Below are 13,970 nucleotides of genomic sequence, written 5' to 3'. Positions count from 1 at the left end.
AGTTAAGCGCTCCTACTCGGAAGCACACATAAATACTTAGCATCCTCATGGTGCTGAAAGGAGAACTTAAGCCGACTCTGTCAGCCGTCTGGAATTCACCATTCCCAAACCATACCAGCAGAGGCATGCTGCCTCTGCGAATTTTAATAGGATTAAACCATCTATAATGGCATGGGGTTAAGTTATCATCATTTCAAATCCCAATCATTGCGTATTTATGTTGCTACCCACTCCCCCTGGCCCCCCTCTTTTTTTGGCTTGTCGGGACAGGGTTTCTCTGTGTAGCCTTAACTGTCCTAGAACTTGCTCTGTAGACCAGGCTAGGCTCAAACTCATAGAGATCCACCTGCCTGCCTCTGCCTCTCAAGTGCTGGGATTAAAGGTGTTTGCCACCACCGCCTAGCAATCACTACATATTTATGTATTACGGGGGTGGAGGCACGTAGTCTTGTCACACCTTTATTGGTAAAAGGTAAAAAGATTCTCAAGTTTCTTAGACTTTCAAATGGATAACCTCACATCTCACCATTAAATACTAATATTTTTTGAGCCCCAAATAGTATGCTTATTCCTTAAATAACTTACTTATCATCAAAACTGAAAAAAATTCTACTTACTTTTGCAAATCGAACAGCAAACAGCTTCTTGTACTTCAGATCCATGAGCAGGCTGCTCATGAACAACTGATGATACACACTCCTAGCGCCTTCAGGAAAGAGCAGAGTGTGAGACAAGCCAAAACTCCACTTCTATAGCTTTATGGGACTCAAACCCCTAGAACAAAACTCTCTATACTTTGTTCAGAACAAAACATTTGTAATTAATCCCTTTATTTTTAAAAGGATTTTAACTTTAATTATCCACACGTGTGTGTGTGTGTGTGTGTGTGTGTGTGTGTGTGTGTGTGTGTGTGTGTGTCCAGGTGACCATGGAGGCCAGGAGGGCCAGATCCCTCTGGCACTGGAGTCACGGGTGGTCGTCAGCCATCTGATGTGTGTGCTGGGAACAGAACTTGGGTCCTCTGCTAGAGCAGTGTGCCCTCTTAGCCAGAGCCCTCTCCCCCACACTGCTGTGCTTTTAAAAAGAAAATGTGTGCAAATTACTCCTCCCCCTGTTCTTTCCAAACAGGGCCTTGTGATCTGTATGCTAGCCTGTAGCCTGGATAGGTGGTGAACTCTCAATCTTCCTGCCTTGGTCTCCTGAGTGCTGGGAATACAGGCATATGCTACCTTGCCCAATTCTAAATGTGATACTGCACTAAAATATAAAGGCTATTTAATCTAGGTCATAGGCCTCCCCTACAAACTTTTTTTTTTTTCAAAAAGTAAGGTTACAGGACTTACAAGGGTTACAAGTTTGTGTGTATTTGCCAGGGACTAAATCTAGCACTATAATTATAATTCTAAAAAGCAGAACTATATTTATTAACATTTCCAAATTAAAAACCCACCCAACTTTGACAGCCCACCCTTAGAAGCAGTAAGCAAGTCACCTTTCCATAATTTGGAATCATTAAGCATCAGTCTGTCCACCAGAGAGGAGTTTTCACCGTCCGGCCCTTCTTGTAATCCAACCTGACACAAAATCCGGCGGAGGCCATCTTTAAACAGAAGGAAGAGTGGTCACGAGACGGAAAGGCAAGCTGAGTGTAACGGGATGACACTTCAGTGTGGGCTCCAGTCAGAGCGACACACGGCTCAGTGAAGGTCAAACTGGGCAAGGGGCTTTTGAACTATTTTATTTTTACAAAAAGGAGAAAAAATTAAGAAATCTCAAATCACAACATTAATTGCAAGATGTCAAAGTTAATGTCTGTCAGAAAGGTACTAGCCTTTCCTGCCCTAATGAATTGAATTAGAGAAAAGACTCCCCAATCTGCTGATGTAATGCTGTTCTCTAGGTATTTATGCTAAGGGAGGCAGGTGTGGTGAGACCAGTCTTAAACACTACCGTGTGTAAGGCAGCCATAGCACACAGCGGCTCAAAGAACAATGTGTGACCCTTACACTGTAATATTATCAGCAGGGGTCATTAGTGCTACACAATACATTCCCCATCAAACTGAAATCCACTACAGCTCTGAGAGGCCTGGAAGACAGACCCTCACATCTTCTAAATGGCACGCTCTGGACAAGCTCTCCCAGCACACATGCATACGGTGTATCTCATCTGTATTTTTTCTTCCCTGAGACACGGTCTCTCTGTGTAACAGCTCTGGCTGCCCTAGAACTCACTCTGTAGACCAGGCTGGCCTCGAACTCACAGAGATCCGCCTGCCTCTGCCACTCGAGTGCTGGGATTAAAGGTGTGCGCCACCACTGCCCGGCCACCTCATCTGGCCCTGTCTGTATTTTTCATCATCAGTTCACAGTGTGGTGTTTTTCTAACAGCCTTCAAAACAAATGCTAAGGGTCTTCCTTACAGTCCCATTACAATGTCTTGCCTATCTACATATGACAGCCAGCAGAAATCTACCCTAACTTGCCCTTTAGTGCTAGACCCCAACTTTCATTTTTGGCTTTGGCAAGAGGTTCATAATTATGGTGTATTACAAATTGTCTTCTTTGTAAGCTGAGAAAAGAAAAACCAATTTATGTTTGCTAGTTTTAGGTATGTTCCAATGTACACATTTACAGATACGCACAGTACTGGTCTTATACAAAAGCTGTAGGAGGCCAAACATTTAAATTACTTAAATGAATATTAGTTAAACTGTATTATCATTAACATTTAATTATGGCAGCATTTTGCAGCTTTGTTTGTGAAGGGTTCCACACTGCGTCATTGGAAACAGTTCCTTTGTCAAGTTGTTTAGATACAGCTTGACAAACTAAACCTACCTGAATATCCAATAACACTTCCCAGCCAAGACAGAGCTTTCAGACCGAAATTCTGATGCGCAGCTACTGACGAGTGCATGACCTGAACTTTGAGCGGCTTGGTCTGTCTGCTGGTGTTCCTCTTGAAGACAACAAGGAGGAGAAGAGACTGACTTAGAACAGCTGTCTAAGAGGCGGAGGCGCTGACATTCTTAACCCACCCGCGACACCCACACGACTGCCATGTGTCCATGAGAATGCGCTGCTGTTTAACACAGTGACTCGGGTCATTTTCCAGACAGAACGAGGTTCGGTGGCAACAGTGAGGGCCTCACCTTGAGTCACCACTGCCTCTGTCACAGAGTTGAAACTCTCTAGTGCCAATTACAAATAGCTTCAATTCTCAAGTAAGCCTGCTTTCTGCCTTCAATTTTTAAAAACACATTATTTACTTAAATAATTCAGTTCACTGCACAGATGTGCATTATCAGCTTTGAAAAACCATACTAAAATACACACGCACAAAACTCATCATCTGAACTATGTCTAAGGACACAGTTCAGTACTTCTGCTCAGTGTTCACGCTGCTGTAAAACCAATATTCAAAACCCTTCCTCCTCCTCCTCCTCCTCCTCCTCCTCCTCTTTTCCAGACAGGGTCTTTCTACATAGCCCTGGCTGTCCTGGAACTCACTATGTAGAACACTGAACTCATCGACAGCCTGTTTTTCTGGACAGAAGTCCTTCCAGCAGGGTACAGTCCGTGTCCCCATGTTCCATTGGTTGCTTGTCATTGTTAGAAACATCTACTGGAGTCCAGCAATACTTCCTGAACACATAACTTTCCTTTCTTTTACTTCCTGTCTGAGTCCTCTCGGTACCCTATGTCCACAACCTACTTTTACCATGTATGGCTGTGCGTATTTTCTCAGTATGCACACTTCACATACCACATCTGTGTCAGAAATGGTTCTTCCAAGTCTGCCACCTGTCTTTGGACTTCAGGTATGGAATATTTTGTTAGGTAAAAACCTGATGTGGCCAAAAGTATAATTTCTTCCCAGTTAACAATCTTATATAGCTCTGATAGAACCGGAACAATCCAATGTCAAGAGTCACCATCTTTAAACACAACTTAGGTGACAGTGGGTTTATAAAGGCATACAAGTGTCTTAATAAATGCTAAATATAGGGTTAGTCTTACGCTGGTAAAAAATAACAGACATGTTTTTAAATCACTTACCACAATGACTGATTTTGCTTGATCACAGTACTGGAAATCTCCATATCGAACAGACCTACGCCCCTGTAAAGACATTTAAAACTAACTGTAAAAGCAATAAATATGCTTGAACATACAACTTGAGTCAGTCTTTAATATTTATAACATCTGCCCTAGTCACCAATGAAAAACTAAAATTTTGCCAGGTGGTGGTGATGCACACTGTTATTCCCAGCAATTTGGGAGGCAGAGGCAGGTGGATCTCTGTGAGTTCAAGCCAGCCTGGTCTACAAAGTGAGTTCCAGAACAGTCAAAGCTACACAGAGAAACCCTGTCACAAAAAACAAAAAGAAAAAAAAAAAAACTACAAATTTTCTTTAATGCTGTCTTGACTATTTAAACTACACACACACACACACACACACACACACACACACACACACACACACACACACACACTATCCTGACAACAGAGCGTTTATTCTAGCAGGCTTCTGTAACCTCCATTCTCATGGCCCAGTATTTTTAATGACTAGGCAGAATCAGGGCAACTGTACATTTCCTTTTAATGTTCTGTTAATAGCTTAGTTTTAACAATGTATATTTGGATCAATATTCCAAATGAAATTAAAAAATAGCCTAGACACATATCCTTTTAACTAATCTTTCTATGCTAACTTATCTGTAATAAAAGCTCAATTTCTTTAATCCCAGGCCTTGGGAAGTAGAGGCATGCAGATCTCTGTAAATTCAAGGCCAGTCTGGTCAACACAGCAAGTTCCAGCCAGGGACTATAAAGTGAGACCTCCATCTCAAACAGTGTCAATTTCGTAGGATAAATGACTTACATCCCGATCGACTGTGGTTGCAAAGCCAATGGCTTCCTTCTGTGTGCAGTTGACGGCCTTCTGAAGAGTGTAAATGACTTGCTCATAGGTGTGAACCTCATCATTGAACAGCATGCAATAGTAGGTGTCGCTCTTTTCTCTGGGGAGAAAACAGTACATTGTTAATGCCTGTGAAGAGTGGGTGTGACCATCAAGGCATGCTGGGCAGGAGCAGGAGCAGGGGAACTGGAAGAAGGGAAACCAGCTCTGGAGGATGCAGGTTTGTAGCCAGATGGTAACTATCTGGCAAATATTACAAGAGAAGCCCGTCAGGGTTCTCTGTGTTGACAAAACAAAACAAAAGCCGGGTGGCGCACGTCTTTATTCCCAGCACTTGGGAGACAGAGGCAGGCGGATCTCTGTGAGAACAGCACAGCAACACCTTGTTCTATTAAAAACACTTTACCCTGCTAGGCGTCGTGGCACTTTGATCCTAGCAGTCAGGAGGCAGAAGCAGGTGGATCTCTGAGTTCGAGGCCAGCCTGGTCTACAGAGTGAGTTCCAGGAAAGCCAGGACTACACAGAGAAACCCTGTCTCAAAAAATCAAAACAAACAAACAAGAAAGAGATAGATAGATAGATAGATAGATAGACAGACAGACAGACAGATAGATAGATTTATAGATACACCCAATACATTATGCACAACCCCAATTATCTGGAACACATTGACAAAGCAAAGAAGTCACCCTTTGGTGACCGATGTTGAATTAGTTTGGTGAACTCTTGATGTCCAATCTCCAGCCCATAGTCACCCTCAGCTATGAACAAAGGTCCAATAAGCAGGGAGTGACTTTTCCAAAAGGAGGAGGCTGTGTGAAGTGAGCAAGTAACCAGGGACTAGCAGCCAGTCCTTTTAACACAGCTGTGGCTGAATCCAGCTCTCTGCTCAGTAGTTTACGCCCTTAATAGTCTAAACAAAAACAGTAGATGTACAGTAAAACAGCAGTGTGGAATACGCTTTATAATTAGAAGCATTTCATCAAAGCCCTAACCCCACTTATATAGAAGAGCTCACCCTAACATCATCTGGTTTTATTAGATCGTCACAAAGGAGAGGGCTAGTGGGCGCGGTGGCGCACGCCTTAGTCCCAGCACTTGGGAGAAGAGGCAGGCGGATCTCTGTGAGTTCGAGGGCAGCCTGGTTACACAGAGAGTTCCAGGTCAGTCAGAGAGAGAGAGAAGGACAGAGATGTCAGGGATCGTGTGGGTTTTTTAGGAATAGAACTCAAATTGTCGGGTTGCACGGTCTACCACTGCTGCTACAAGGCAGTCATCCTGGGAAGACCTTCCCTCCTCCCCATACAGACTGCTAAGCTGTCACACTGGAGTCAGGCTTTGATAAAACCCCATCGTTTTCTGAAAATCGATGAGCAGCAGTTTAGCACATGGTTAGCAGTTCCGGCCACCTGCTGCTCTCTCTGACAGCCTGAGTTCACTCTAGGATCCACTTGGTAGCTACAACCGACTCCTGAAGGCTCTCCTCTGACCTTCATGGCACTCAGTTCCTCCTCCCCACACACAAATAAATGGAGGGACAGATGCAATAATAATTTTAAGAGAAAAGACTATGTCCTCCTAGCTGTGTGAGTGACATTACAATTTAGCAGTTCCATACAAGGGACAGGCGATACTCACGTCATCTCTAAGTCTGCAGGCAATTCACTTTCTTTTTCCCAGGTCAGTATATCTACTGCGTATCGAAACATAATGGCAAAAATGTTGTAAGTTCTTGCTATCACATCTTCTGATAGATGTACAAGAGGATCCTGGGGGAGAGCAGAAAACACAGCTCCTTAGTACACACTAGTTATTTTCTTTTGCCTTCCAACTCCAACTTTCAAAACACAAGCAGGGTGACAGGTTTCGTTTCACAACAAATTTAATCCTGTGTATGTTACAAAATACAAAATTAAACTTCCTAAAATGTTTTCTTCCAATGTTCTCAATTTTAAATTAGCTGAGTCAAAACATTCAGACACTCAAATGCCTAATGAATATAACTGAACATTTTGGAATGGCACACTGGAATCTCTAAATTCTAACACCAAGCCATCTTTCCAGCCGTGTACGGGAAGCTCCAACCTGCAGAACCGGGTGAAGGTGTTTGCTGCAAGCCTAACCATGGGAGTTTGGTCCCTGGGGCCTACACGGTGGCTGGAGAGAACCGACTCCTGCAAGGCGCTCTGACGGTCACACCAGCCTGCGGCGTGTGCACACGGACTCAAAATAAATGCAAAACAAACAAACACACAAACAAAAGAACCCCAAACCCTAAAAAACGAAACAAGGAAAGACAATGAGCCATCCAACTCACAAGGGAGAAAACATGCCATTTCCCATTTAGGACCTGGGAGATGTTTCCTAAATAACAAAGGAGGTGTCACACAGTCCATTGCGGTTCTCAACTAAGAGGGGGACCTGACACCCACTACCTCCCTGTTCACTCCTTCTGCCAAGGCCATGTGGAATTTTGATGGGCTGTTCTTAATGTTCATAGTGACAGGAGATGCTACTGTGATTTAGTGAAGGGAACCAGGCATGTTCGACACAAGGCGTCCAATGGTCTATACGTCTGCTCAAATTGTTCCCATAATCAGACAGTACTTACAAAAGCTGTTGTTTTTAAAATTATGTTTATTTTATTGTATGGATGTTTTGCCTACAAGTGTTTCTTGCAGCACATGCTTGCCTGGACTCTCAAGAGGCCAGAAGAGGCTGTCAGATTCCCTGGAACAGGAGTTACAAATTGTTGTGAGCCATTATGGGAGTGCTGGGAATCGAACCTCGGTCCTCTAAAAGAGCAGCAAGTGCCTCTAACTGCTGAGCTTTCTGTAGCCCTGCAATAGTCGATCCTGACTGGCAGGTTGAGGGAATCTGGGTCTGTCTGTGAGGTTATGACAGAGCGTTAGCTGAGAAGATGACCCACCCTCCGAGTCAGCAGCTCCTTCTGAGAGGAGTCGGCTGGAAAGAGTCCCGGGCCAACGCCTGTCCGCCTCACTCCTGAGCAAGCGCAGCCACAGTGCTGCCGTCCAACCCCAGCCTGGGAACATCTGGCCTACCCAATGACCTGAGCACCAGTGACTCCAGGAACTCCCAGGGCTTCAGTGCCAACTGGAAATTCTGAGGCATCCCGCTCTGTGGACCGTTCTCAGTTTGTCCAGCATGCAGATGGCCACTGCTGCACAGGCCGGCTCCTACTGTGCAAGCCTAGATTCTACTAAATCCCCCTTTGTAATGTCTGTCTGCGACTGTTCCCGGAGAGAACATGCCTCGTGCGGGACTCTAAGTGGCCCCAGGCTGTGGGCTCTGGAACACAGCTCTGCCGCTACAGTGGGAAAGAGACTCCAGACAATGCATTCAAACTGAAGCATGGTGGCCGGGGAGGCGGCTCAGCGCTACAGCACGGCTGATCTTCCAGGGGACCCGGCTTTGACTCCCAGCATCTGCATGGCAGCTCACAACCATCTATGACTCCAGTTCCTTCCGCAGGGATTAGACAATCTCTTCTGGCCTCTGAGGACACTGTACCCACACAGTACCAAGACATACAAGCAGGCAAACAACCATACACTCTTTTTAATATATATCTTTAAAGCAATGAAATATGACCATGTTCAAGAAATATTTATGGATAAAGAAACTTAGATTTCACATCACTTTCTCGAGACAAAATACTATTCTGTTGTTTTTATCCAAACTATTTTACTTTTTTCTTTGTGTGCATGTGTATGTTTGGTCTGTTTATGTATGTGTGTAGGTACAATTACACATGTGTACATGTGTATAGAGGCCAGAAGTTGACGTCAGGTGTCTTTTTCTATTGATTTCTCCTTTGTATTGAGGCGGGGTCTCGTTGAAGCCGAAGCTTGACGATCCCGGCCAGTCTAGCTAGCCAGCTTGCCACGAGCCTGAGGGTCTGAGTTGTCCCCAGCGTCTGGGCAGCATGCATTAGGTGAGAACCCCTCACTGGGGAGGGGGAGACAGGAGGATTCCCTGGAGTTCAATGGCCAGGTGTTCTTGGGACCCTGTCTCAAAAAGTAAGGTGGGAAGCAACAGAAGAAGACAGCCAATAATCATCTCTGGTCTACACCCACGCCCACACACACATGGATGCATGCACACACGCCACAACAGCTCCGAGTCCACACAGTGCACACTTAGGACCACGCCGGGCTGTTTTTACCTCCTCCTCCACAGCTTCTGAGCTGCTGAGTTCGTGTTTCTGACAGTAAGGCCCCTCTTTCCAGGCTTCTGTGTCGCCGCAGTCACAGAAGCCTCCACCTCCTGAGGTCGTCATCTTAGAGGAAAAAGAAGACAGGATCTGGTAAACAGTCCCTGGACTGTCAGATAAGAAGTGAGAACAGCAAGTGCTAAGGACAAAAAACTCCTGAAGTGTTCCCTTGCTCTGAAGGGGAAGCATCAACTAAAAGGGACTGTCAGTGTTTCCTAGTAAGCAGGCTAGGCTTCTGCCTGACTTCTAAGGGACGTGAGCTACTCTGTTCCGGTGGGAGAGTTCAGGTATTTCAGAGGCTGTGTCTGCCTACGCTGCTTTCTTCATCAGGAAAACAGGACTGCCGAGGGCCCTGGGGTTTGCTGGAGTGCTGTGTCTGTGCCAAGGATGCTGTAAGGCAGTAGGTTCAAGGAAACAGTTTTCCTTCTTTAACAACTCCTAAAATCCTGCTCTTCTAAAGGGCTGGGAAAAAGTGCTCACTGCAACTCTGTAAACTTTGTTATCACCTGCTGGAGGCTTAAGACTTAGTCACACTTGCTTAAGCTACAGCAACTAGTTACTAAGTCTGGCAAGACAGAACTTACAGGCTAATACTTGGTACATCAGAAATTTAAGTACCACAAAAACATATAACTTATATAAAATAAAAAGTGCCACAAGGAAGGGTTAGCAATTGGCTAGTTCAAATGTACCACATTCTAGAATAACTCTGCCTCTACTCTGGCCAAAGCCAGCATTTGTACGCTCTGTATCACAGTGTAATTAACGTCATCCTGCACATTCTACTTATTCCCAGGAGATGCAGATGTGGGCCAAGAAGCATAGGTAGGCTGCCACTTAGGAACAGCCTGGTGCACACATGTGCTCTTGTTACCAAACACCAGACAGAGCAGCTGAAGGGTATCTGGGGGCCTCTTGCTGGCTTATCAAGACACTGATATTCTATATAGCCCTTTCTGTTCATTATTATCAAGACCTGGGCAGAGGGAATACAAACAAACCGTGGAAAAGCCCTGACCCAGCTGTGCTCCAGAATTAAGAACAGGACTGAAGCCCCTCCTACAGTCTACTCCTTTTAACAACCGTCCCTTCACCTTTGAATCTTGATACTCCACCTCCCACTCCCAGCAGAGGAACAAGGGCAGGCTTGGGGACAGCCCCAAATGAAACTGTCAAGAATCTCGGGGGCTGGAGGTGGGCCCTGAATGACCCAGTAGTATAGGCCTCTTTAATAACCATTTAAAATACCACACCAAACTAGCTGGCAGCTAACACAGAAGACCTGATTTCTGTGTTATCTTTCTTAGGAGTTCCAAGATGTGTAGGCTTGAAACCCTTTCTATACTGAGCACCTCCACCTCTCCCCCTGGGATGGAACCCAGAGCTTTACCCATGCCTGGTAAATCCCTTTCTATACTGAACACCTCTCTTTCCCCTCTTGGGAACAGAACCCAGGGCTTTGCCCATGTTTGGAAAGTACTGTACTAACAAGCTACATTCCCTAAAAACAAAAACAAAATCCCCCAATTTGAACACCATTCTCTCCCCTTTCCTGTTAAATCTTTAGGTTTTGAAATGAGAACTGGTCTGGAGGCTCTAGCCAGGGGCTCAGCTACTCCCCTGCCCTCACTGAGGACTGGCCCTGCATTTGGAGGTCTTTCCCCTCAACTGAGCACGCGGCTTTGGGAGGAAGTCCACAGGGAGCAGTAACGGGGGAAGGGAGTGCCCACCTAGCCAGCCAGCGCGACCCCGTGATCGTGGGGTGGCAGACACTGCAGCCTGCCTGCCCTCGCACCCATTCCATTTTTAAAATGAGATAAAAGGTGTCTAGCATAAAAGCCAACACTGTGTGTGGCTGTCCTTTGGACATTACTGACCCTGTATCGGTGGTCTCTGTGGACACTTCCCAAAAAGCACTCCATGCATAAAACACAGGTAGGGTCAACTGCACAGTCCCTGTCAAGTGAAAGAAAAAGAAGAAATTTGAGCGTCAAAAATTAATACTTTCCCACGATATCAGAGCCCTTCTAGAAGTGCCAAAATAGTAGGTGCCAGGCCCCAACTCTGTAGATCTTTGCTCACTGGAGTCAGCACAAAGGTTCTGTTTTCATCCTGGAGTGGACGAGGGAGCCTCTCAGCACACACTTGGCCAAAGTGGTCCAGTTCTGCACAGGCTTGGGGAGACTCAACCTAGTGAGCTGACACCCCCTCAGTCACAGCTCACAAGCCTCTGGTAAAGTGGCATCTAAAATGAAGGCCGGGCTTGAGTGCTGAGCTCTTCTTGTTAAGATGACAGTACTTTGTTGTTTATTCCGAGACAGGGTCTTACTACGTAGCTCAAGCTGTCCTGGAACTCACTATGTAGACCAGGCTGGCCTCTAGTGGGTAAAGGCCATCAGGTTTAGTGCCCATAATCGATTCAAGACAGTTCTGAGGGTTTGCTGATTTGGTCGTATACAGTAAAAGTAAAGAAATTCCCAAAGAACGGAGTGGCAAATGTTCCTAAGAGACTTAGCCACCTTGTTTATCTGACCTTGCTTTTTTATCGTTTTTTCAAGACAGGGTTTCTCTGTGTAGCCCTGACTGCCCTTGAATTCACAGAGATCTGTCTGCCTCTGCCTCCTAAGTGCTGGGATTAACTGCATGCACTACCATGCCAGGGCAGATGTCTTGTATATTAAGGCAACAGCTGCCCTATGACCAACTGGCTTCAAGAGTGAATGTCTGAGGCTGCAAAACCCAGAATGGGAGAATTTTTCTTTCTTTCTTTTTTTTTTTTTGAGAATTTTTCTATCCTTAATTTAAAGAACAGTCTCAAAAGGTTGACAAATACCACTGAACAAGAATTGGAAACAGACAACTAATAGCAATATTAAAGGAACATCAAGTCAGAGCAGTAACTATCACTTTCAATGTCCCTGTATTCTGAAAAGTAGCACAGGTTTCTGACTGACAATATTTGTTGTTACGTTTGAGGCACTAGACCAATATTTCACATCTGCACCTGGGAAACAGCCGTTCATAGACCAGTCCGACTTGGGATGACAGAGATGTGGATTCAGGCCAAGTCCATGGATCTGCGTTACCAACAGCTCTTTCTACAGCCCAAGTATGCTGTCTGTGTACTAACCTCGTATGTACTGTGTGGTAACAGAAAGCAGTACCACAACACAACTTGATTTCTCCTAAGAGTCAAACTGCATGGAGGCTAAGCTGCTGATGCAACTTCAGAGCTGTGTTACACAGGCCGTCCTGGGCCACGGCAACACTGAACCACAGCACCACCCCAGAGGCTGGGCCAACATGGCCAGCTGAGGCAGGCGACTGCTGTCCTTGCTTCATTAGAATGACATCTCCGTATCTTCAGCCTTACAAAACCAGCTGCTCTCATCACGTACCTGACACCCCTAAAAATCCCATGTAAGGATAGAAAGAGCAAACCCTACAGGGGACGTCCTGACCCATCCTTAGAGTTCACCTTAACATAGGAGAGTCCTCTCCTCCATTTAGTCTGCCCATTAGACAAGCTGTCTAAAATGCCAGCAATACAATCCTCTCCAGAAGCCTGTGCACCCTACTTGTGCTCTGTAATAAAATCCATCAGAATTCCTTGGCCTCAGAATTCTTTCTCTGGGGTGACAGAGAACCTAGGAAACTGGATAGCGTCGTGTTTTCTTCCTCTATCAGAGACTCCCCAGCCTTTACTAGGGACAACAGTTCCCAGCAGCAGCTGCCTCTTCTGAGCTTCAGAGCCCACAAGGAAAGTCCATTAAAACAAAAACAAAACAAGAATGCTCAAAAACAAAACTTGGCCTGCACAGGACAGAGACGAGTCAGACCTGCTAGAACTGGAGTTATCAACTGGAGTTATCAGTAGCTTCCCAGCTGACCAACATGGATGCTGGGAACAGAACTCAGGTCCTCTGCAAGAGCAGCATGTGCTCTTAACTGCTGAGCCATCTCCAGCCACCATCATGTATTTTTAACAACAAAGTACATGTCTAAGCATTTAAATTTAGCTGCATGAAAAAAAACCAAAAAAACAAAAAACAACCAGCCCATTTTCCCTCATTTCATTATAGATGAGTGAAAAACTCCTAACATACTGGTATGTGAGGAGAAAAAAAGGGCTTTCTAGTCATAGGCCTGGTGTGACATGACACAGATTTGGGCTTTGTCCATTTTCTGGCTCATGCTTCCTAGTGACTGGAATAACCCTGAGGTGCTTCAGGCCTCCTTCTGACCTTTTCCTGCCTTCCTCTCACCTTTTCCCTTCTCTAAGCCAGGTCATCAGAACTGAAAATACACTCTAGTCACCCCAGCCTTTCCATCTTAAAGACAGCCATGAAGAAACTCTCTAAGTGGAAATTCTAGAAGCGTCCTGCCCTATACCACCTAAAGGAATGCTCAAGGCCAAGAAGACTCCACACAGACAGGCTTTAAGGATCTTCCCACTGAGTCTATTATGAGCATTCGGTCTTAGCCTTTTCGTTCAGTCACATTCCACAGGACTGTCCGAGCTTCACCCAAGCTCCACAAACACCAGAAGGACACAGCATGGACAGCTTCCAGAATGCTCACCACCTGGGGGAAGGCATGCCCAGAGAGCACAGAAGGTTCTCCCAGATCTTGCCCTGTACATCCCTTCATCTGTATCCTTTGCAATACGCTTTATAATAGTCCGAGGAATACAATCCCCTGTGGCAAATTAATTAAACCCAAGCAGAGAGCCATAGGAATCCCAATTGCAAATCAATCCATCCTGGATAGAGGGGTTCAGAATTGAGTCGTCAGAGATGGGGGGGAGGG

General features: G+C 45.4%; 1 protein-coding gene across 2 annotated transcripts in view; it reads right to left on the bottom strand.

Annotated features, from left to right (window-relative positions):
• Nucleotides 1–13,970, bottom strand: part of Ubr2 (ubiquitin protein ligase E3 component n-recognin 2) — an 88,467-nt gene that overhangs the window by 61,968 nt on the left and 12,529 nt on the right. For both annotated transcript variants that reach the window (XM_028887178.2, XM_028887179.2), the window contains exons 3-10: nt 11,039–11,117; nt 9,114–9,227; nt 6,566–6,696; nt 4,889–5,027; nt 4,062–4,124; nt 2,841–2,961; nt 1,493–1,600; nt 618–706 (exon numbers count right to left, since the gene is read on the bottom strand). In XM_028887178.2, the coding sequence (XP_028743011.1) occupies nt 618–706; nt 1,493–1,600; nt 2,841–2,961; nt 4,062–4,124; nt 4,889–5,027; nt 6,566–6,696; nt 9,114–9,227; nt 11,039–11,117 (844 nt within the window). The remainder of the gene's footprint in view (nt 1–617; nt 707–1,492; nt 1,601–2,840; nt 2,962–4,061; nt 4,125–4,888; nt 5,028–6,565; nt 6,697–9,113; nt 9,228–11,038; nt 11,118–13,970) is intronic.

Source organism: Peromyscus leucopus, chromosome 16_21, assembly GCF_004664715.2.
Source record: "Peromyscus leucopus breed LL Stock chromosome 16_21, UCI_PerLeu_2.1, whole genome shotgun sequence".
NCBI lineage: Eukaryota > Metazoa > Chordata > Mammalia > Rodentia > Cricetidae > Peromyscus > Peromyscus leucopus.
This window is presented reverse-complemented; position numbering and strand designations above follow the sequence as displayed.